The sequence below is a fragment of the Sarcophilus harrisii genome, chromosome 3 (assembly GCF_902635505.1).
Source record: "Sarcophilus harrisii chromosome 3, mSarHar1.11, whole genome shotgun sequence".
Classification (NCBI taxonomy): Eukaryota; Metazoa; Chordata; class Mammalia; order Dasyuromorphia; family Dasyuridae; genus Sarcophilus; species Sarcophilus harrisii.
In genome coordinates this window covers 332,231,434-332,255,769 of record NC_045428.1, presented here as the reverse complement: position 1 = coordinate 332,255,769, position 24,336 = coordinate 332,231,434, and the positions used below count along the sequence as shown (strand labels likewise).

At 37.4% G+C, this 24,336-nt stretch overlaps 1 protein-coding gene across 1 annotated transcript; it reads left to right on the top strand.

Moving 5' to 3' along the window:
• The first annotated feature begins 362 nt into the window (after positions 1 to 362).
• On the top strand, positions 363 to 23,675 carry LOC100927922 (5-hydroxytryptamine receptor 5B). Its single transcript, XM_003763808.2, has 2 exons — positions 363 to 1,586; positions 22,025 to 23,675. Exons 1-2 carry the CDS (start codon positions 801 to 803, stop codon positions 22,355 to 22,357), a joined length of 1,119 nt encoding a protein of 372 aa, XP_003763856.1. The 5' UTR covers positions 363 to 800; the 3' UTR covers positions 22,358 to 23,675.
• Positions 23,676 to 24,336: the final 661 nt, after the last annotated feature.

Below are 24,336 nucleotides of genomic sequence, written 5' to 3'. Positions count from 1 at the left end.
TATTTCAAATCCAAAATGCACCGGAACCCTTCATTCTCCCATTCGTGCTGGGCCCAGCGGCATCAGCTAGATCTCCCAGAGAAAACTGGGGCGGGGCAATAAATAAAGAGTACCTGTTCCACCAACTTCCAAAGATACAGCCAAAAGTCACGACCCATTTTAGAGGATCCGCAAAGGTGGCGGGTTCAAAATTATCCCTGCTAGCACATCCTCCAAACAGAACACCCGCAGATTTGACTATTCCAAACGGAGAGCCTAACGCTTGGAAACAAGCTGAGGAAGGGGAGTGTGCTGGACTCCCATTGGTTGGTGCGCTAGATTTCCCCCCTCCCTCCACCTTAACCCCTAGGCATAGAGGCAAGGCGCCCTTCTGTGCTCGCTGCTGTTTCAAGCTGCTTCAGCCAGCCAAGTGACCTCGCGGCGCTCCAGCGCTATCCCATCTCTCCTGCTGCCCGACTGTCTCCGGGATGGAGAGAAGGTTTAAAGGGAGGACTGAGAAGCATTTGTGGAGGAAGCCCGAATCTGCCATTCTCGACTGCCTCTTCCCCCGCCACAGTCTCTGGGGTCGAGTTTAACCACCGGCAAACGGCTTAATTCTCCAGCCCAGTGGGGGCGAGCAATCCCAGTAGAGTCGCTCCAGCTCAGGCGTTTTGTACCTTTCTTATTTTCCCCTTCCCCCGCATACTCCTCTTGCCTATTCCCACCATCCTACTCGCCCCGTCGGCTTCATGCCTGTGCAATTGGAAGCTTGAGTTTGGGTGCCCAGAGTCTGGGAGGCAGAGGAAGGTGAGGAGCGCACGATGGAGAGCAGCAACGTATCTATCCCTTCAGCCCTCACCTTCACATCGGGGTTTGAGGGTTACAACAGTAGCCCCAGCACCCTCGGAGCTGCTAAAGACCAGGGAGACGACGGGGAGAGGGCAGGCATCTTGCACAGCAAGGAGCCCCACTTCTCCATTTTCACTGTGTTAGTCTTGACGTTGTTAGTACTCCTTATCGTAGCCACCTTCCTCTGGAACCTGCTGGTTCTGGCCACCATCCTAAGAGTGCGCGCCTTCCATCGTGTCCCCCACAATCTAGTGGCTTCGACCGCTGTATCCGACGTGCTTGTGGCGGCACTGGTCATGCCCCTTAGCCTGGTAAGTGAAGTATCTGCCGGGAAGCGATGGCGTCTGGGACGAGTCCTGTGCCACGTTTGGATTTCTTTCGACGTCCTCTGCTGCACTGCCAGCATCTGGAACGTGGCAGCCATTGCCCTGGACCGCTACTGGACCATCACCCGCCACATCCAATACACCCTGCGCACCCGCAGTCGCGCCTCCATCCTCATGATTGTTCTCACCTGGGCCCTGTCTGCTCTCATCGCCTTTGCTCCCTTGCTATTCGGCTGGGGTGAAGTGTATAGTGCTGAGCTTCAACGCTGCCAGGTGAGCCAGGAACCCTCCTATGCTGTTTTCTCCACCTGTGGCGCCTTCTACGTTCCCCTCGGAGTAGTGCTTTTCGTCTATTGGAAGATCTACAAGGCGGCTAAATTTCGAATCGGGAGACGTCGAGTTGCTGTCTTGCCCCTGCCTGAGACAGTACAGGTAAAGAAAAGGAAAAAGACACTCGAAGCACTGGGGACTTTTGGAAAGTGTGGGATGGGAAGGCAGTTGGCTTTTGGAAAGTGAGAGAAATGATGTTGGGAGAGTGGGGAAAGAAAATTTGCACGCTACAAGATGAGGAAACACCAGCCTGCACATCTGGGCTGATACAGAAGTGATGGAGGACGAATTTATATATTTTTAGGCAGGGATGAGTTTAGCTGTTTGCTGAGAGGCCTCGTGATATTTGAGGTCTCAGAAAATGGGTGCTTATTTTTCCACATTCTCCCCCTTTTCCCCCCACAAGCATCCCTATTTTCTCTCTCCACTTAGTCCATCTTCAAATTCTGCAACTAGCTTCACTTTTAAGATCAAATTCTGTTTTTTTCCCTTCTCATCAGCCCTAATGGGGGGGAGGGGGAGAGGTGATGGTGGAGGGGGAAGAAGGAGGAGGTAAACAGATGTATGTGTACCAGCGTCTACATTACGCATTTTTGACTCCCACGTGGGGCAGTTCTTTTCTTTCCTTTCCTTTCTAAAAGCAGAAGAGTAGGAAAATGGCATGGTTTTTAAGACCCATCTATACTCTCCTTCCTCTCAGCTTTAAGGGGTTCCCCCCTTTATAGCATATTTGGGCCATATCTCAAAACAGTCCCCTTGGGGAAATTGAAGGTTTCTTAATCGACTTGCCCCAACCTGAGTTTACAGTAATATAGGCCAATGAAGATTTTTCTTAACACATTCCTGAAACATGCTAGAGAAAAACTTTGTTATGAGAAAGAGAAGAATTAGTTTAAAAGTTTTTATTTAGGAGTTTAAGAGTTAATATTGTCTTAATTTATAGTTGTGATGGAGGAGAAGGGAAAAGAGGAACTCCAATGCTCCGATTTTTTTATTCGGTTGCAGAAGATGTAGACCACACTAATCTTCTGAATAATATAATTAGCAAGTGTTTGGAGGAGTGCCTTATTCAGAGTTAATCATACTCTTCAAAAAGTCCCTTGGTATTGTGTGGGGCAGATATAGCTTTCCAGGGAGATAATTTAAGAAAAAAAGCTTTCATCACTCACAGAAAGAAAATACTGAGAAGTAAACCCTCAGAGCAGAGACTTGCTAAGGGTTTGTATATCTTTTTGTTTCTGATCTGAGAATCATTTTGGAATGCCAGCCTAATGGCAAAAGAATAATGTGAACTCTGTGAACTTTCACAGAGAAAACTGATTTTTAGAAACTAAGGTGTTTTTTTTTTCTGGACCTGATCAGAACAAAATGTAATCCAAAGTAGCAATGTGGTCTGAAAGAAAAGCAATCTGGTCTTCAACCCCACTCTTAACTAGTTAACTATTTGAAATTCATCAAGTTGCTGGAACTCTCTGGATCTTATTTTTCTTAATTGTAAAATGGGCTTGGACCAGATATTCTCTGAGTATTTAATCTGAAAAATTACTTGAGAGATTATGTAAGCTATGTAAAGAGATGGCTGAATTACTTTCTCTTCCCATTCTCCCCACCATAACGTATCCTTTTAACATTTTATACTTATCCTAAATATGTACCCAAGAACCTGGGAAATTCACCCTGTAGGACAATCTGGTATTTCCCCACTTGCAAATACAGTGGTTAATATATAATGGAAAGAGCACTAAATTTTCAATAGAAAGACATTTTGAGTTCTGAGCCTAACTCAGACTATGTGACCCTCAGTGAGCCTATTTTAAAGACTTGTGAAAAAAACTCCCATAGAAGTAGGGTTTTATAGTTCAAAGGTAACCTCATACAGTTAGGAAGTGTTAAGTGTCTGAGACTGGATTTGAACTGGATTCTCCGACTTCAGGGCTGGTGCTCTAACCACTGCACCACTTAGCTGCTCCCTGAGTTCAAATCTGACCTCAGGTACTAATGGTGTGACTCTGAGCAAGTTGTTTAATCCTGTTTGCCTCAGTTTTCTCATCTGTAAAGTGAGCTGGATAAGGAAAAAGCAAACCACTCCAGTATCTTTGCCAAGAAAACCCCCAAATAGGATCATGAAAAGTCAGGCATGACTAATTAACTAAACACTACCAATTCAACATTCTCAGTTTCACAATCTTAATGAAATTACTTTCATTTTTTATTACTTTGAGTGAGAAATGGAGGATACATATTATTGTTTTTACTTTACAAATGAGGAAGTTGAGGCTTAAAGTGGTTGAGACTTGACCAAAGCCACATACCTTAAGTAGTGGCTCAGCTAGGAGTTAGAGCCCAGATCTCTCTATCAGAGTGGGCTATGGAAGTCTGATCCTATCCTTATTTTCAGGTTACATGGGGGTCATTTGTAGTTCTGGGGTGTATGGGATGATTAGGGAGGACTAGCATCTCTGGTGTGAGAGCACTGAACTCTTTTCCTCAATTTTTGGTGTCTGCCTGATTTAACCTATGGCTCCAAGAAGCTGTAGCATATGCAATAGCCATTCCCTGGTAAACTGTTTTGGCAAATGGACTAAATCAGATTGAAGATAATGGACAGGACTTAAAAGTATAGATGAATTAGGGTGGTGTTTAACCGAAGCATGTGAAGACCTTCCCTCATGCAGAATGGGCAGATAGAACAATTTGTTTGAACACCATGAAGACAGCTAAAAACAGTATTTGTTGAGTGCTTAGAGCTTGGTCAGACATTGAAAACACTGTGGTCATTCATTGTATCCTTGGCCATCACATTCATCTTGATTTTTGTCTTTCCATGAGACTGAAAACTTTGTGTAACTCTGCCTCATTTAAAGACAATTTTCAAGCAATTTAAGAAAGATATCACTCTTGTGATGTCATTGGTCCTCTTCAAAAATGAAGGACAAACAACATTGCTAGACTCAAATCTTCTGTCCATATGATGGTTCAAGTCTCTGCTAGCTGGCTATTTTTTTAAATGTTAAATCCAATATATGTATACATATTTATACAATAATCTTATGGCACAAGAAAAATCAGGTCAAAAAGGAGAAAGAAAACTAAATGCAAGCAAACAACAAAAAAAGTGAAAATGCTGTTGTGATCCATGCTCAGTTCCCATTAGTCTCTCTGGGTGTAGATGGCTTTCTTCATCAGTTGGCCTCAATCACCTCATTGTTGGAAAGAGTCACATCCATCAGAATTGATCATTATACAAGTATAATCATGTATAATGATCTCCTGGTTCTGCTCATTTCACTTAGCATCAGTTCATGTAAGTCTCTCCAGGACTTTCTAAAATCATTCTGCTAATCGTTTCCTATAGAATAATAATATACCATAATTTATTCAGCCTTCTCCAGCTAATGGGCATCCACTTAGTTTCCAGTTTCTTGTGACTACAAAAAGGGCTGCTACAAACATTTTTGCACATGTGCACATTTTGCAGCTTTCCCTTCTTTAAGATCTCTTTGGGATATAAGCCCAGTAGAAACACTGCTGGATCAAAGATTATGCACAGCTTGATAACTTTCTGAGCATAGTTCCAAATTGCTCTACAGAATGGCAGGATCCATTCACAATTCCACCAACAATGTATTTAGCTAGCTATTCTTAAGGTGTGCTACTTTGCCTTTGCAGGTTTAAAGTTCCCTGAGGTAGGCTGCTGTTCTCATTTCAGTATGTTGGCCTGGGTTCCACCTTATACTTCTCATGTTCTGGGAATTAACAAAAGGGAGTCTGAAATTTCTTTATTGAGCTAATTAGTCACTAAATACTCAGAACAGATAGGCAATTCTAGCTAGGAAAGCATGAGATTATCATTTCCTTTGAGGTTTTCTTTCAAATCTTGAATTTTAAGGTTAATCACTTCTATAGGGTTATGGTCAACTCTGACATAAAGCAAAGGAGATGAAAGGAAATGTGTTATTGTATCTCTTTTCCAATCATCTAGAACTTCATTCTAACTTGATTTTTTTTTTGATGAAGGAATTTCAAGAGCAGAATGGGGTGCAGGAGCAGGAATTATCACTAAGTTCAATTTGGAAAATGTTCCTTTTTTAATTCAATAGTATTTCATTTTTTCAATTACATGTAAAAGTAGCTTTCAACATTCATTTTTGTAAGATTTTAAGTTCCAAATTTTCTTTTCTCCCTCCCCTTCCTACTTTCCCCTCTTCCCAAGACAACATGAAATCTGATATAGGTTATATATGTACAATCATTTTAAACATATTTCCGTATTAGTCATATTGTGAAAGAAAAAATAGGAATAAAAGGGGAAAACCATAAGAAAGAAAAAGCAAATACAGTTCCCATATTCCTCTCTCTGGATGCAGATGCCTCTCTCCTTCACAAGTGTGTTGGAATTAGCCTGAATCATCTCATTGTGAAAAAGAATCAGTAGTGGAGTCTTGACAAAACAACCAAATTTGTTCTTTGGCTTCATGTGCATAAAACTAAAATTAATTGAATTTTTCACTTCTGTTATGGAGAGAGAGCCAGAATATGTTTGTATGTTTATATATGCCTTTTTTGTCTTTGGTTGTTGACCTCTCTCCTGATACTTGTTTTAGACGTTGAACTTCATGAGGGAGCATTGTGGAAGGCGCTCAATTCTTTCATTTCCTTCCTTCCTAGGAGGAAAAAGAAAACATGGTCTGTTTCAGGCTCCTCACTCAAATCTTTTCTATCTTTACAATGTCTCCCTTTCTTAGAGGCTGGAGATTTAATCAGCCACACTCTATTACAACAATAATCTCACTTTTTAGCCTAGAAACAATATGATGTTCCTCAGGTCCACATGATCCCCTCTGCTGATTTATGGACTATAAGAGAAGCATTATTAGTATAGTCACAATAGCTCAGAGTCCCCAGTAAGGAAAATTCCTAAAATTCAGAGAAATCTCCGACACTATGTTCCAGTTTATATGTTTGGTTATCTCCAACTCCCTCTGCCCCAAATCTCTATATTAGAGGAAAAATTAGCATACAAGATATGTTTAAGGTAAAAATGAGCAATATATGATCTCTTATTTTACAGAGCCAGGAAGAGAGAAAGTTCAAGGAAACAATAGACTTTTTTTTAAATCTTCCCTTTGTTTTTTAGAAGTGAGTAAAGCTAATGGCCTTAATCAGTTCTCAGTTCTAAGATGCCTCCTGAAGCCCATTGAATCTATATCTTTCCCTTCTCTTGTGTCACCAGTATTCTGGTCTCTATTTCAGTTGTTTCTGTCAAGTGTTACCCCTTAGCCATTAATGCTTTTCATCTTAAATTCATTAAGTTGTGGGTGGGGTTAGGGGTACCATCTCCAAGATCCTTTCTTACAGATGGTATATCTATTTTTTTCTAAATTCCTGGGCATGGCTCCAAGTGTTCCTTTTTTGCTTAAAGAAAGAAACAGTCCAAAATGCTTTCAGAAATGGAATTTCCCTTCTTCTGAACCACAGATTACAGAATTCCATTAACTTTTTAAATATGTCTTACATATGTGTGTATAGGTAGGGATATATAAACATATATATGTATGTGACCAAACAGAAGTTAATAACTTATTAGAAGGAAGATCAAGGTTTGTAATATCAACTTAAATGGGAATCCTATCTGGATTATACTGTATAATTAAGTTTCTGCACACAATAGTTGTTTAATAAATGTTTTTTAAAATTGAGGTCTTTAGGATTAGTCTGAGACAAAACTCAGTGACAATCTTTGCCCTTTTCCATAGTCCCATGGTTAATACCCTGTCTTGATCCTCACTTCCTCTCCCTTATTTTGCTTATACATCTTGTAATATTTATCTTTATAACATCTCTCAATAGCTTAATATAGTACTTGTACTTTACAATATTTGCTTGATTCTCCCATATTTGTCTTCCTTTCCCCACTTCTCTTTAAGGGAATCCATTTCTAAAAAAAAAAAATCTCATGGAATCATAGAATTTAGAGCTTGAAAGGACCATAGAGGTCATCTAGTCCTTGTGTGGTTACAAGTACAAGAAGCAAAGTCAAGCCTGAAAGCCTGGCCCTTCAGCTTTATAACCAGGGCTGTTGCTTGAAGGATCTAATTTTTTGCATTTTATTTTTCTGTAGGTGTGTGGTAATAGTAATAAACATAATTCAATTACTCTCTCTCTCCCCTTCTTTGTATCTTCATTCTCTTTCCCCTTTTCTGTGTTCCTTCCTTTCTTTCCTTCCCTCATCTCCTCTTCTATCCTCCTGCTTTTATTTATACTTCTACCTTATCCATTTCTTGGTATCCTATCCTCTCCTTCATTTCTTATTATAGATATTTAAAGGAAGAAAGAGATCATTTATTAGGTATTATGCACCAGTCATTGGGAATTCCAAGACCAAAAATAGTCCCTGCCCTCAAGGAGTTTACAGTTTCTTGGATGGGAACTCAATGAACCCAGAGGAGTAAATATAAAAGTAAGGAATGTTTCCCTAAGAGGGAAAGCAGTTCCACTTTTAGTTTGTAAAGGGTGCCCCACAGCTAAGAGGTGGCATGGAACTCTATTTCTAATAAAGAAAAGGAGAGGGTATGTGCATGGAAAGCAACTTTTGTACCCTGGGGCTAGTATCTCAGATTTACTACATTTATGTGGACTGCTGGTAAACTGGGCATACAATCTGGTTTCCACTTCTAGCATCTGATATCTCCATGACAACTCTCTATGGTCTGGGATGGGAAGGAGGTGTATAAGGACCAGGCAACAAAATACTAAACTAAATATGAAGCCATGACTGGTGAATCATTATGAGGTGCAAATTAGTCCCTTAAGAGAACCAAGAATGAAAGTACAAGCAATAGGATGAAGAAGATTAGATCATGACTGCAGGTGACTTTTAAAAGTCAATTCAGTGAGTCTAAGCAGCAGACTTAAGAGGGAAGATCTAGCTCCTTATGAGTATAAGTTGAAATCTAAAGCTGAAGAATGGGAATCTGGGAAGACATGAGGAAAGACACCATATTGCTCAAACCTTGCTGGACTATAGACACTAAGGTGGTAATTCTGCATCTTCTATCTCCTAAAATCTTAAGCATGGGAAAAGTCTGATTATCTTTCTTTATCTTTCAATGTTTTCTTTGTCTTTTTAAACAGTGAAAATCAACAGCATTTACCAGTCAGGTTGTTCTTAATGGGGATATCATTGAAAGAAGACCATTAAAGAGGAAACCTCCCCAGAAAAGATTCTAAGAGATGGGTATCATACCAAGATTTTTGCCAAAAGTACTCTACCTCTGGGGAAAGATTCAGAGCCAACATACATAAAAAGAATGAATTATCTTTTGATAGCATTTCTCAGAGTGGAGATGCTGCTAAATAATAAAGAATCTTAAATATGAAACAAGGGAGTTTGTATTATACCTGAGAGCCAAAAAGGAGTCACTGAAACTTCCTGAGCAAGGAAGTGACAGAGTTACTCTATGACTTGTGCTTGAAGAAAATCAATTTGATAGCTGAATAAAAGAGAGAAGACTAACTGAAATCAAAAGAGTCATTAGCTTGTTGCAATATTCCAGACAATAAATGATGAGGTGATCATGTGAAGAGAGAGAAGGGATGGATGTGGGAGAGGGTGAGGAATTAGAATTGATGAGTCTTGGCAATTGATTAAATATGGGGGAGAGTATTGGAAATAGAAAAGTTGAAGATGATTACATATTTGTGAATCTAAGTGAATTGAAGTGTGGTAGAATCCTCAACAGAGAGAAGTTGGGAAGAGAGGATTTGGCAACAACAATGATGGACATATTGAGTTTAAGATGCCTATGGGACATTCATTTGGAAATGGCCAGTGGGTAATTGGTGGTGTGCATTCAGAAAAGGAACTAGCTGGATACATAGATCTGTGAATGATAGACACAGAGATGATTCTTAAATATATGGGAACTAATGAGATCACCAAGAAGCACACACACACACACAAACACACAGTGAGAAAGAGACAGAGAAGAGGGAAGAGAGCATAAGCAAGATATCATAGGTATTCTAACACATAGGAATAAATCACGAATAATAGAACAGAGAATTATGTCACTTTATTCTGGGTATATTGAAAATACCTAGGTAACAAGGAATTATTTTGAGTTAGATGAGACCTCACAACAACATACTTCAAATTATAGTGCCTAGATATTTCTCAACTAATGCCCAGAAAGGCTTAGAGCACTTTTCTCAGTAGAAGAATCAATGTTAGCCTACATTAGTAACCACTAAGTTAATGTAATGAAAAAGTCTTTTTACACTACAGGTCAAACAAATAAATTATTCCAGGTGACAATAGAAATCTAGACCAGACTCCAATTAGTTTAATTTTTTGAGACTTTTTCCATTCTTAGCCTTAACACAGTTGATTTTTAGCCTGCATATACCAATAAATTGCTGAAAAACTGTGTGCTTGAAATAGAATTAGAGCAATTAAGTGTTGTGGTTTATGGAGTCTTTCATGTGGAAGGAGGGCTTTATAAAGCAACAGTCTTTCATTGTTTATATAATTGCAACAATGGAAAGAATTATTTTTTCCTACCAGATGCAAACCAAGTAGTACTTAGATTTTTTTTTAAATAAGAAATGTTCCAGAAGTTGTTGCATTTAGCTTTCTAATCCTGCAATATCTGGGCTATTTAGAGAAGCTAAGTATAGTCATGCTTCAGCTTTCAAAAAATGAAGCTGGCAGTTTGTTTTTACTTTGATGTGTTTTTTCTAATTCTGAAGGTTCTTTTAAATGTTTCACAAAAACAAAAAACAAACAAAAAATAACAACCCAAGAGATATGTAGCTTAGTTACTTGGCATTGTGGCTGTGAAACATTATAGAGAGAATGGAGGATATGTTTTTTTCAGACTCTATCCTTTGCATGACACAAAATATCTAGATGGAGAATGGAAAGATCATTTATCTAGACATTTCCCAATACAATGGAAGTCCATTACAATAAAATTGGTTTCAAGTCTTTTTAGTAACAATCTGTAGAGAGGCCCAGAAAATTTTTTCTCTGGAAAGCAATCATCAAAACTTATGGCCTCAGATTTCTATACTAAAAATATGTTACAAGCAAAAGAAATTAAAGTTCCTAATGTAAAGAGGGAAATTTCACATCATAGCAATTTTTGAGACTGATGCTAGAAGACCCACAACTCAGGAATATGGCTTTGGAAGGATACTTCTTTTCCAAAAGGAATAGAATAATTTGAGCTAATAAGAAAATTCAATCTACAGAAGGTTATAATTATTAGTTATAATTATATTAATTATTAATATAATAATTATATCATTATTATACATAACTATATAATAATATAATTATTAGATAACAATCTAATCTATAATTAGATTATTATCACTAAAGCTAATTATTAGCTTTAGTGATACAGAAAGCTCATGTGTGGGACTTGGAATCAGAAAGACCTGAATTCAATTTCTTCCTCAGACATTAATTGAACCTCTCTTTGCCTCAGTTTCTTCATCTGTAAAAATCCTTCTTCAGGATAGTTCTTAGGATCAAATGAGATATAAAGGGTTTTGCAAATCTCAAAACACAGTTGCTTTTAAAGATCAGTTGAGTAAAATAAACAAAGAGAAACAATAACAATATTAGCACTAGCATAAACAGCAGACAACATGATCAAAAGCAGAAACAGATGCATTTGGAGGAACAGATCACAAGATTGGCACTGAAACATGACATATAGAATTGATGGAAAAACTTCAATTATCTGGACATCTGCTGAATTCTGAAAAAAAGTGTCTAATAATTTTTTAACTTGCCTTAATTTTATCTCTTGTAAATAGAGGAACCATTAATGGGAACTTCTCTTTGGAGTTCTAATCCTCACTAACTGGGAGAAATTGTTGCCCACCACCTGAGCTTAGCCCATTCCCATTACCTTTTCTCCCATTCTAAAATTTATTTTAAAATTCTTTTAGGTAAGGCAGTTCACCCCATTCTACCTCTCCTTTCCCTTTTCTCCCAATTCATCAGTCTTTCTTACTCCTTAATATTGTTTTTTTGGTGGGGAGGTTATTTTTTGGATATCATCTCATTCTAGTCAATTCAAACCTGTGTCCTCTGTCTATGTATACTCCTAACTGACCCAATAATGATAAAGTTCTTAGAAATTATAGTATCTTTTTCCCATGTAGGAATATAAATTTTAATTTTATTTAGGCCCTTATAATTTCTCTTTCTTATTTACTTATTTATGCTTCTCTTGAGTCATATTTAAAAGTGAAATTTCCTATTTCACTTGGTCTTTTCATAAAGAATGCTTGAAAATCCTCTATTTCATGAAATGTTTATTTATCCCTTCCTGAAGAAACATTAGGATAGGTACTTCTTAGTTGTACTCCTCACCTCTTTGTTTTCAGGAATATCATATTCTGGAATATCTTTTACCTTTAATGTAGATGATCTTTTAATATAGAAGCTGCTAAATCTTGTGTTATCTTCACTGTGAATATGTGAATATTACTTCTTTTTGGATACTTGCTGTATTTTTGCCTTGACCTCGGAGCTCTGGAATTTCATTATAATATTCTTGGGAGTTTTCATTTGGGGATATCTTTCAGGAACTGTCTTGGTAAATTATTTCCATTTTTTATTTTACCCTCTAGTTGCAGAATATCAAGACAGTTTTCCTTAATAATTTCTTGGCATATGGTATCTAGGTTCTTTTATTGATCATGGCTTCCAGGTAGAACAATAATTTTTAAATTATCTTTCCTGGATCTGTTTTCCAAGTTGGTTGTTTTTCCAATGAGATACTTCATATTTTATTACATTTTTCATTCATTGGGTTTTGTTTTATTGTTTCTTTATCTTTTCTGCTTTTTAAGTGTGAACATTTATACATCTTTTCCCAATTTTTAGGCTTCCTTTTTCAAGCATTTGATTCTTTTTTCATAATTCTTTTATATCAGTCATTTCTTTCTTAATTTTTCCTCTATCTGATTTTTAAAATCCCTTTTGAGCTCTTTGAGAAATTCTTTTTGAGCATGACACCAATTCATATTTTTCTTTGAGACTTTGTTTGTGGCCACTTTGACATTGTTGTCCACTGAGTTTGTGTTTTGATCTTCCCTATCGTCATAATAATTTTCTATGGTAAGGTTCTTTTTATTGTTGTTTGCTCATTTTCTCAGCCTATTTCTTTATTTTTAACTTTATGTTAAAGTTGGGTTTTTCTCCTGGTATGGAGGAAGTACTGTCCCAAGCTTTTAGGTTTTCGTGTTAATTCTTAAGATCTAGAAGTTTTCAGTTCTTTTAAAGCATTGTGATCTATAAAGAGATGTGTGGTCACTGCTCTCCTAGTTTATGAACAACCACAAGCATTCTTTTTCCACCCTGAAGCTATGACTAGTGTCCATGGTCTCCTGTGGCTGTGAGCTCTCATTTTCTTGTCCTCCTCTTTGCTCTAGGACTACAATCCAAGCCTATGACCCAGATCCCAATGCAACAGAGTCCTACACCCAGTATCAGTAAAGTGTCCCCAGTAATTTTCTGACCAGTTGTCAAACCCCGCCTTACCATCTGTGGGCTGAGAAGTCCAGAAGTCATAGTCTCCCCCAATTCATTCAGTCTCCCCCAATACTTACAGTAGCTTCCTGAGGCCCAGCCTGCTGCTGGGTTTCCAGGGAGATGACTGTGTTAGGTTGTGCTCATCTCAGTGAGACAGACCTTTCTGTCAGATTTCTCAGTTGTTTTGGACTAGAAAACTGTTTTGCTGATTCTGCTACTCCAGAATTTGTTCTGAGGAATTATTTTTAAATTGTTTGGAGGGGAATTTAGGAGAGCTCAGGTAAGCCCCTGCCTTTATCATCTTGGCTCCCTAGTTGCTAATTTGGAAGTCATGGGAAATTTGGAGGGAAATAGCCACTTTATTTTAGAATTTGTGATAGAAAAGAGAGAAGTCTGGGAATAGTATGAAATACAGTGAGACACTCTAGATTTTTGGAGAAGTGATTTCAAAGAACTCAGAGAAAGGCAAGGAGGAACATCATGTCTTACAACTTTTTAGATGTCAACCCAGGAGGTATGGCAAGTTCCCAAGAATGGAAATCTGATGATTGTAACTCCAATAGAAAAGGGGGGATTTTCTCAGGAAGAAAATACTGATACACAGGGAACTCACTAACAAACCTGGATTTAAAACTAATAATAGGCTTAATATTTAACATTAACATAGCTAAATATTGCAAATACATTTAAATCAATTGTGGAGAAATATATTTAATTACTACACTGGCAAAGTGAGGAGATGAGGGGCCTAGTGATAGACAGGCTTGGAGCTTGATATGTAGATTTAAAAAATAATAAAAGCTTTTGATTTTTCAAAATATACGCAAAGATAGTTTTTGACATTCACCCTTGAAAAATCTTGTGTTCCAAATTTTCTCCCTCTTCCCTTCCCTAGACAGCAAGTAATTCAGTATAAGTTAAACATATGCAATTCTTCTATACATATTTCCACATTTATCATGCTGCACATTAAAAAAAAAACAAGATCAGAAGGGAAAACGTGAGAAAGAAAAAAATAAGCAAGCAAACAACAAGAAAAACAATGAAAAAGGTGAAAATAGTATTTTTTTAAAAATCTACATTTAGTCCTCATAATCCTCTCTCTGGATGCGGATGGCTCTCTCCATCACAAGACCTTGGGATTTCACTGAATCACCTCATTGTTGAAAAGAGCCAAGTCCATCACAGTTGATCATCATATAATCTTGCTGTTGCTGTGTACAATGTTCTCTTAGTTCTACTCACTTCTCTTAGCATCAGTTCATGTAAGTTTCTCCAGGCCTTTCTGATATCAGCCTGCTGATCATTTCTTATAGAACAACAATATTCCATTATATTCACTTCCCATAACTTATTCAGCCACTCTCCAACTGATACACATCCACTCAGTTTATAGTTCTTTGCCAATACAAAAGGGCTGCTGCTATGTGGATTTTAATCCACCAGTTAGTATTTATCCACATCAGTGTGTGAGATCCCTTCAAAGGATAGATTTCTTTTGTATAATGCAAATGACCTAATTACTTCAGATGCTGATTCATTTGAAAGATTCAGATAAACTTTGAAGCCATTCTTTTTTATAGTCCTTGGGGGAGAAGGAATTTCAAGATGTCAATGAGTAAGAAACACATAATTTGTATGACCCAGGGCATGTCATTTACCCTCCCAGAAATTTCCTGATTTCCTGACTTCCAGACAAAATCCTATCTACTACAGGAAGCTTTTCCCAATCTTTTAATTCTAGTGCCCTACCTCTGTTGATTTTTTAAAAAATTTATCCTGTATATAACTTGTTTGTACATAGTTATTTGCATGTTGTTTCCCCCAATAGTTTATGAACTTCTTGAGAGCAAGAACTGTCTTTTTTCTTTCTTTGTATGTTCAATACATAGAAGAATGCTTGGTTTATAGTAGATGCTTAATAATAGTCAGGCCTACCGACTGGCTCTTAGTGCTTTAAGCAATTTTCTAAAACAATAGATTCAGAGAAGGTGTCTACCTAGGTTGGTAGACAAAGTTTCCTTACATAGTAATTCTAAATAGCAGTGAAATCAAAGATCCTACCTGTCATGCTTTTCCTCCCTAGTATTCTAGTAGTGTTTGACTTTAAAAGCTAAAATTATCAGTTTCACAGAACCTAATGCAGTGACAGGGATCAGTTGAGCCAATCAATCATTCCATATCTGCCCCACTTATAGTTTAATAATATGTTATTTTTGATACCCTAATCAGTTGGGAGTACTTCTGTTGAATCAATATATCAAAGACTAGGTACAAAAATGTTTTAAAAGCTATTCAATGAAATGGAGTTATATTGAATAGGAACTATATTTGGATTGATGGAAGAGTCTTCATCTCACCCTGTGGAGTTTGTATAAAACAAACCTAGTTTAGTTTTGAGTGCCTGGCCAGTTTAATGGTAGAAGTTGTTCTAACCACATTCTTGAGAGAAAATTGCTTTGCATGGTATGAAGAGCAGAGCCTTGATCTTCACTCCCCCCATGGCTAGAGTAGGTTCTCTGGAACTTTGGAGAGTTGCAGGATTTGAATTTCTTCATCTGAGTCCTATCAGTGTTCCAGTAATAGCACTTATTGGTATCAATGTCTATATAAAGTATTAATGAAAAACTAAACCCATTGAGGAAAGGCAATTTTATGATTCCACTAACTTCTCTTCCCAGCAGGAACTTACACCATGCATATGGGAACTTCATGAGTATCCACCCCATGAAGGGGATAAAAAGATTTCAAGTAGCTAAGAGCTATCTTACCCTTTTGCTACATATACTCCCTAAATTTGAGTCTATTTTCCCCTGAATTCTGGAATGCTGAGAATATATCACAGACTTAGAGGTGGGGGATATTCTTCATTACTACCTTAGTAATACCCCTTACTGAAAGCTAATTAAAGCTAGCTGACTGATATCAACTAGGAGGGAAGAACACTGGTGGGGGCTCATGTGCTATAGAAAAAGCATCCTCTCCGCCCATCCGAGTTATTTTTAATACCTAGAGAGGAACAAGTAATAGCCACACTGGAGACTCAGTCTGATACCGAGTGTGAGCTGAAAGAATAGCTCCAAATATGAATTATCTTAGAAACACATTGGTTTCTTCTTTTTCAACCAACTCAAGCCAGAATTTTCTTCTAAAGTCTCTACCCATTATCACAAGGGCTGTCTTTGGAAAAAAATCTATTTGTCTCAAAATATAGCTGTTCATCAGATATAGTGAGCTAGAACTGTTGAATCAATTAGTTTATTCAATGTTTGTATGACTTATCACCTCTTCTACTAAAGGGTTTGGCTATAGCAAAATTTCTTCTGCTACAGATGAAAATTGTAAAATGTTGGATTTTATTTTCTTTTGAGAGAGAGCAAAGAGTGTCCTTCTAACTTGAATTTTTAAATAAGTTTGATTTTTTTAAAATGCATTTTTCATTTTTCTGGCTTCTTTCTCCATCCTCTGAGAATTCTTTCACCTAAGGAGTTTCTTTACCCCATAACTAGGAAAACCAAAGAGAATTTACGTTAGCAAGTAGAAAATACTTAGCAAGGAGTTCTGGAAAAGGATGAAAAAAGTTCTACTTCCTGTGAAGTGGTATTGAGGGTGTGAAGGGGGTAGCAAAGTAGAAGAGATTATAGATTGGTTTTTTCTTTTTTCTCCCAAGATATTTGCTAAATATTCATGCGGCAGATCCTGGCTATGTGCTTTGAAGATTAACTGTTCCAAATCTTAAACTTAATTTGGCCTTTGGATGATTGGCAGTATCAGTTTGTTAATCATGAAAAAGAGATGAGTATCTCTGAACCTTTTTGCCATCAGAATGTTTCTTTTTCAGGAGTTTGTCTCCCCTAAGGGAACACATTTGTTGTTTTTACTGGGCAAAGCTGATAATGAGAATCCTATTTGTTCTGTTGATAAGATCTTGTACTTTTTTCTCTTCCTTTCTTCCTCTGGCAGATTTTGTCTATTTGGAAACGCAATTATTATTCTTTGCTTCTAAGTTCTTCCTCTTCTCCCCTTCACAGTATTTTCAGATTGTTTTGAATGACCTTGGAAATAAATGTAAAGTTAGATTGTGCATATTGGGAAAATGTGAAGCTTAATAGTTGAAAGCAAGAATACCAGATTAGGAAGGAAGAGAACTACAGTCTGATCCTATACCTTTTGATCCAGCAGGATTTCTACTGGACCAGTATCCCAAAGAGATCATAAAAAAGGGAAAAGGACTCACATGTGCAAAAATGTTTATGGTAGCTCCTTTTGTAGTGGCAAAGAACTGAAAACTGAGTGGCTGCCCCTTAGTTGGAGAATGGCTGGATATATGAATGTTTTGGAATATTATTGTTCTATAAAAACTATTATTGTTTTAAAAAGGGGGACTGTAGGCAACTTTCTAGTAGGGATTATTCTGTCTTTTGAATTTATATTTCTAACACCCAGCACTACCTATGTGCTTAGTTCATAATAGACATTTACAAAATACTTGTTGATTGATTCCATACTTTTTTTGATCTCCTTTATTTCTTTTGATCATAGGCATACTTTATCAAGACATTTGTCTGGGTTTTGATATAGAATCTATTGCTAGGGAATACAATGAAGCTATAAAATGATCTCATCTGTGAAAAAGCACCATTAACATGCCATCGCCCACTGAGCCAACCCAGGTCTGTAACACAAAAAAGTGGCCAGAAAAATATGTTTACTTCAGTAGATCTTCCATCTCATCAACTCTAGAAATAGAGATTACAATGAACCCATCCTTTTAATTTTGTATGATTATTGTTAATGTCCTCTCATAAATCTTTCACATGACTGTTTTTCCAGAATGTTGGGGGCCTCTCCTAACTGCTTTTGAAATTAAATAGGTACCTGTGGAGTATGGTACAGAATTAGAACTTGAGAAGGGATGAAGGAAATTGAGAGTTTTGTCACACTGCAGCCCTCAAATTTCCTCAAATGAGAAGATACTCTTTTGGGATTAGGGTAAATGGGAACACAGAGTAAGTGAAATCTCAGTAGGGAGGTTGTTTGCTGGCTTTGGAATCAAAGGATCTAGATTCAAATCCTACTCCTGATACCACCTTGTGAACTTGACCATGTCTTTTACTTTCCCCTGGTATTATATTTCCTTATCTAGAAAATGAAGTATCCCTTGAGTTTTTTCCTACTTCTAAATATTTGATCCTATGAATCACACTTGAAGTTTGGCCATCTCAACAATGCCCCCCTTTCCCAGAGCAACAACAAAAATAATCTGGAGTAAATTGAAGAAAGAGCTTTGGATCAAATAGGACTTCATGATTTCTGGTGTCTGATGGCAAACTTGCCCATCAGTGTCCACATTCAGTGGAAGCACATATCAAGCTTATCTGGGAGAACCAGTAATTTGGACACTTGTAGGTTGTCTAATAGGAGTTTTGGGGAAGACAATTTTATAAGTAGTAGAGCAATTACACAAATATAATTACACAAATGTTTAAACAACTTATAACAGACTTTAGGTTAGATTTTGACATTCTAGCAACCCACTCTTTTGGAGTGTGCACAGCTAATTTGATTTTTCTCTTGTGGTCCTCTTGCTTCATGCTTCAGATGTGATCTTCTGGAATCATTTCCCAACAGATTCCAATGCCAATGTATATTTAATTTTCATTTTTTTTGTGTGTGTTGCTTCTTCTCCAAGCACCACTATATATCTCTGCCTTCTACTGTTTTAGTATAATTGATTATGAGAAAACATTCTCTTTTTAGACCTCCACTTGATGAATTTGTACAATGCAAACATTTTCCTTTGAATCTTGACATATAATTTGTCTGGAGGTCATGCATCTAAAAAAGCATACCCCTCTTTAAAATTCACGGGACATTGAAAGGATAAGCAATAGGAAAGTCATTTTCTTGTCCTTGTCTTGATATCATAGTGTTACCACTAGGTTTGTATCCCAAAGAGATTATAAAAGAGGGAAAAAGACCCACATGTACAGAAATATTTGTAGCAGCTCTTTTTGTACTGCCAAACTGGAAATTGAATGGATGCTCATCAGTTGGGGAATGGTTGAAAAAGTTATGGTATATATGGAATATTATTGTTCTGTAAAAAATGATGAGCAGGCTGATTTCAGAAAAGCCTAGAAAGACTTCCATGAACTGATGCTGAGTGAAGTGGACAGAACCAGAAGAACATCATACATAGTAATATCAAGATTATGTGATAATAAACTATGATAAACATTGATCTTCTCAGCAATGCAGTGATCCAAGACAATTCCAATAAACTTGGGATAGAAAATGCCATCCACATCCACAAAGAGAACTGTGGAGACTGAATGTGGGTTGAAGCATACTATTTTCACCTTTTTTGTTTATCAGCTTTTTCTTTTCCTTTTGTTTTGTTTTTTCTTTCACAAAATGATTACTATGGAAATATGTTTTAAATGATTATACATATATAATCTATATCAAATTGTTTACTGTCTTGGGGAGAGGGCAGGGAAGGAGAAAAAATTTGGAGCTTAAAATCTTACAAAAAAATGAATGTTGAAAACTATCTTTCCATGTAATTAGAAAAATAAAATACTATTAAAAGAAAAATAAAATAAAATATAAATGCATGAGGTGAGTGGCTCTTCTCTTTTTGCATTTCTAGTACCTAGGAAAGTTTTGGCATATAGAGCATGATTGATAAATGCCTGTGGAACTTATGTTTCCAGATTTAAAATTTTTATAATGATGATACATGATTGAAAAATGCTATGGGATGAACTGAGTGCAGATTGAAGCATACTTCCTCCCCTCCACTTTATTTTTTTCTGCTTTTTTTGTTGCAACATGACTAAAATGGAAGTTTCATGTGACTCTTCATATGTAAAAAGGCCATAATATAGCTTGCCTTCTCAATGGATGAGGGAAGTACTAAAGGAAAAGAGAATTTGAAACTCAAATTTTATTAAAAGAAAATTAAAAATAAATAAATTTAAAAACAATAGTAAAATGCTATGGGATTTCAGGAATATAGGAGGTAGGACTGGTAATATATTTTTTTCTTTTCATTCTCTAGCTTATAAATCAGAAGGGACCTCCAAAGTCATCTATCTAATAGATGTCGGAACAGAAATCCCCTCCACAATTTAATTCAAATATTTATTAAGCATCTATTATGTGACTGTGCTAAGTACTAGGGATATAAATAAGAATAGGAAAGACAGGTGTCTTCAAGGAGCTTACAGTTTAAAAAAGGAGGTAGGAAAGTGTTGGGGACACTAAAGGGACATTTTTTCCATGAAGATGAAACCAAATAGAGCAGCAGATGCAACATCCCAAACTTAAGGACTGTGCATAAGGAACAGTAAAGGACGGTGCATAAAGAAAGACTACTATTTACCAAAACAGCACAATGTAATGGAAAGAGTACTGGATCTAGTGCCAGAGGGCCTAGGTTCAAGTCCTACCCCTGACACCACCTGTGCATCTTGAGCAAGTCATTTTACTTCTATTGTCCTCAGTTTCCTTATCTATAAAATCAGAGATTAGGCTGGATGGACCTTCTAAAGTAATTTTCAGTTCTAATTTTATGATCCCCTAACACAGAACTCAGTTTCTCTCAGACATCTTTAATTATTTGAAAGCTTTTCCTTTCTGTAACTTTGATTATTGGTTACTGAAGGAAATGCAAAATTTAGATAAAAACATAGGTAAGGATCATTGATATAGATCACCTAGTCTGGCTTCTCATTTTATAAGTGAGAAAACCTGAGGCAGAGAGATGAAGTGGCTTATTTCTATGCCACATAGATCGTAAGTAGCAGAACCAGGGATCAATGGACATGTTTTTATTAGTCACTTATTATTTACCCAGCACCATTTGAGGTAGTGGGAATTCAAATACAAAGAATGAAAGAATCCTTACCTTCATACCCGAGTCCTCTCTCTCAGAATCATGTTTTTTTTTTCCTATAATACCATGCTGCCCATCATCCTGCCCTTGTGGAAGGTAGTTTGGTTCTCCCTTTTGAAAGTACCTCTCAAATCTTGTTCAACTTTGACTATCTTTCCCTTTTCATATGTCCGGCTCTTGCCTACACATAAGTATATATGGGTGTATCTATCTCAAAACTTTTTTTCTTTAAAAATAATTTAAAACTTTTGTTTTTACATTGTTTTTATTTCCAACTAGATGAAGACAGACTTTCATTTCTCCTGGCATTCAGCCTCCTGTTTGCTTTTCCCATCAGTCCCACAGCCCACAAAGTATGTAGAGTTACTCACTTCCTTCCCATGCACAGGTCAATGTGAGAGTATTCTGTAGCTGATAGTGTTTGATATTTGTTTTACATGCAGTTGAAACCATGATGATAGATTTTGATGGGGTAAGGAAGACATTGAGCATAAAAACTATTCTTTTGTAGTAAGTGTGAAGTAAAACTGGGCTCATGTTTCCTGTGGCACTTCTTTACGAACCAGGGAAGGAGTTCCACAACTTATAAAGACATGCATCTCTATTCTGGATAGAATGACTTTACCTTGGCGGAGGTCATATGGATGACTTGATGAAAATTCATTTTGCTAATGGAGAACTAACTGATCTAACCTGTTAATGACAGATTAGAAGTATCTTCATAGCCTTCCAAAATCAGAGCACTCTTCCTTTGGGTATGTTTGTAATTACTTGAAACAGCTGAGTGCTTTCCTCATATTTACTCACACTTCAAAGGCTATGGAGTCCAGCTGTGAGGATTCCCAGCTCAGTGATCATTCCCTCTTATTTCTTCTGACATTTGGGGAATCATAGTCAGCTATTTTTCTCCTTAGGTGACACTAGATAAATATTATGGGATATTGAGTTCTGAAGCACAGATTAGCACCATGGGCTATTTGGTTCCGTAGCAGGGCTTGGGGGCTGAGCAAGGGTAAAGCATCATCATTGCTTAGTCATCCAGTATTGTCAGCTTTTTAAAAATATTTTTGTTTTTGTTTCAAGGCAAAGGAAGCTCCCCAAGAGGCCCAGATGGTGTTCACAGCCCGTCACGCCACTCTTGCCTTTCAAGCACATGGAGAAACATGGAGGGAGCAGAAGGAAAAGAGGGCAGCCTTGATGGTGGGAATTTTAATCGGTGTGTTCGTCCTTTGTTGGATCCCCTTCTTCCTCACAGAGCTCATCACTCCACTCTGTTCCTGTAGCGTTCCCCCCATCTGGAAAAGCATTTTCCTGTGGCTTGGCTACTCCAATTCTTTCTTCAACCCTTTAATTTATACAGCATTCAACAAAAACTATAACAGTGCCTTCAAAAGCCTTTTTACCAAACAGAGATAAAAAATTGAGGTAGTGGTGGGGGAATGGTGGATTTTTATGAGAGTCTACTCCTACCTCCCACCTTTTTCAGTAATGAATAGAACTTGTTTCCTTTTTCTCACCCCTCTCTTCCCAGGGTGGAGACAATAGAGAGAGCACTGAACCAAGCGGAAAGAAGTCAGAAGAATTAGGTTGGAATTGTGGGTCAGTCACAAACTTGCTAGGATCTTAGACAAATCTTTCATCTCCACTTGACCTTCAGTATCCTCATCTGTAAAATGAAGAGGTCAGAATAGTTGATCTCTGTGGTCCTTCCAATGCTGACATCCTGAGATCTGTGCAACCATGATGTTGCTAAAACCAAACCATTACCCTGAGGCTCATGGGAGGAGCTGAAGAGAAGACTCATCAACATGATTTCTCAAGCATATGGGACTCATCTAAAGAAAGAGAAATGGTGTTTATGTGGGGGGAAAGAGCTCCTAGTAACTGTTTTATGTGAGAATCCAAGAACTATGTACTCAGTTAATGTGGTGAATCAGCTTCATTCACTTTGCTCTCTGTTCTTTTTCTCTCTCCTTTCCTCAGTCTGTAAGGTCTACCCAAGGGACTACACAGTGTCACTCTCTGGTAGAGGAGTATTATGAGTTATTGGGTTGAGCCACAGGAAGAAAATGTTTGCTACCTCTTCAAACAGGAGAGAGAGATACAGAGAAAACAGACTGAACCATATCTCTAAGATGAGAGGATTGGACTAATAGCTTATTTGCACCACTATATCTATGATCCCTATTCCTGTTCTCCATTATAGCTGCACTGGTGGCTAACAGGTGTGGCTAGACCAAAAATTGACAAGAAATCCTGCTTGATGTATCTGGGGTCACATCTATTTAGGTAATTGTGGGATGAGTAAATGCCTGATATTTCCTCAAATTTAAACCTTGTTCCAGTGACAGCAATGATCTCCAAGATACAGATCTTGATTGAGGGACAAAATCTCTGGACAAACATAGGAAAGTACTGAATTTATTTGCTTGATATGAAGAAGAGGAAACTATTGGCTTTGTTTTATCCAATAACACTCTAATCTTCAATTTAAGTCCCCTAAAATCCCCTATCCTTTGGGGCAGGAGTGACAATTTTCTTTAGGAGTCAGATAGAACATGGTACTGGGTATTTTTGGATAAGTGGAAATGATTATCTTGACTGAAGTAGAATATTGGTGTCAAATTCAAATACAAGTGACAGCTATTAATCATATGTAAGAATCCTCGTGGGCTGTACCTTGACTTAATATTGTTAATTATTAATAATATATTTATATTTTCTAAATCCTATTGTATTTTATTTATTTTGTTAAATATTTTCCAATAACATTTTATTATTCACAATGAAGTGTTGCAGGCCAGGTGCTTAATTTTTATGCTATAGGGGAATTCTTAGACTGTTTGGATCTCCATGTGTCTTACTAAGTTTCTGAGCCCAGCTAGAGAATGATGATCCATGGTAATGATGTAATGCTCCAACATCCAAATTCCTAAGAACCTACCTCTTTTATGAATGCATTTTAGAGGTTTGGTTAATAGAAACAAGGGTAAATACAAAATGGGATGGAGAAGGGGTAAAATGTTTCATATCAAAATACAAAGAGGCAAGCAGATAACTTTAATTTCTTGGTTAGCCTCACTCCCAAACAAAATTACATTCACATAGTTAAGTATGAAGGATTTTAAACCTGACTCACAATTATCTCTTTCTCTCCCTTCTTTCCTCCGTCCCTCCCTCCTTTCCTCCCTCCCTCCTTTCCTCCCTCCCTCTCTCCCTCCCTTCCTTCCTTCCTCTCTCCCTTCTTTCCCAATTGGGATTAAGTGACTTGCCCAGGGTCACACGACTAGAAAGTGTTAAGTGTGTGAGGTCACATTTGAACTCAGGTCCTCCTGATTTCAGGGCTGGTGCTCTATCCACTGTACCACTTAGCTGCCCCAATTATTCTCTTGTCT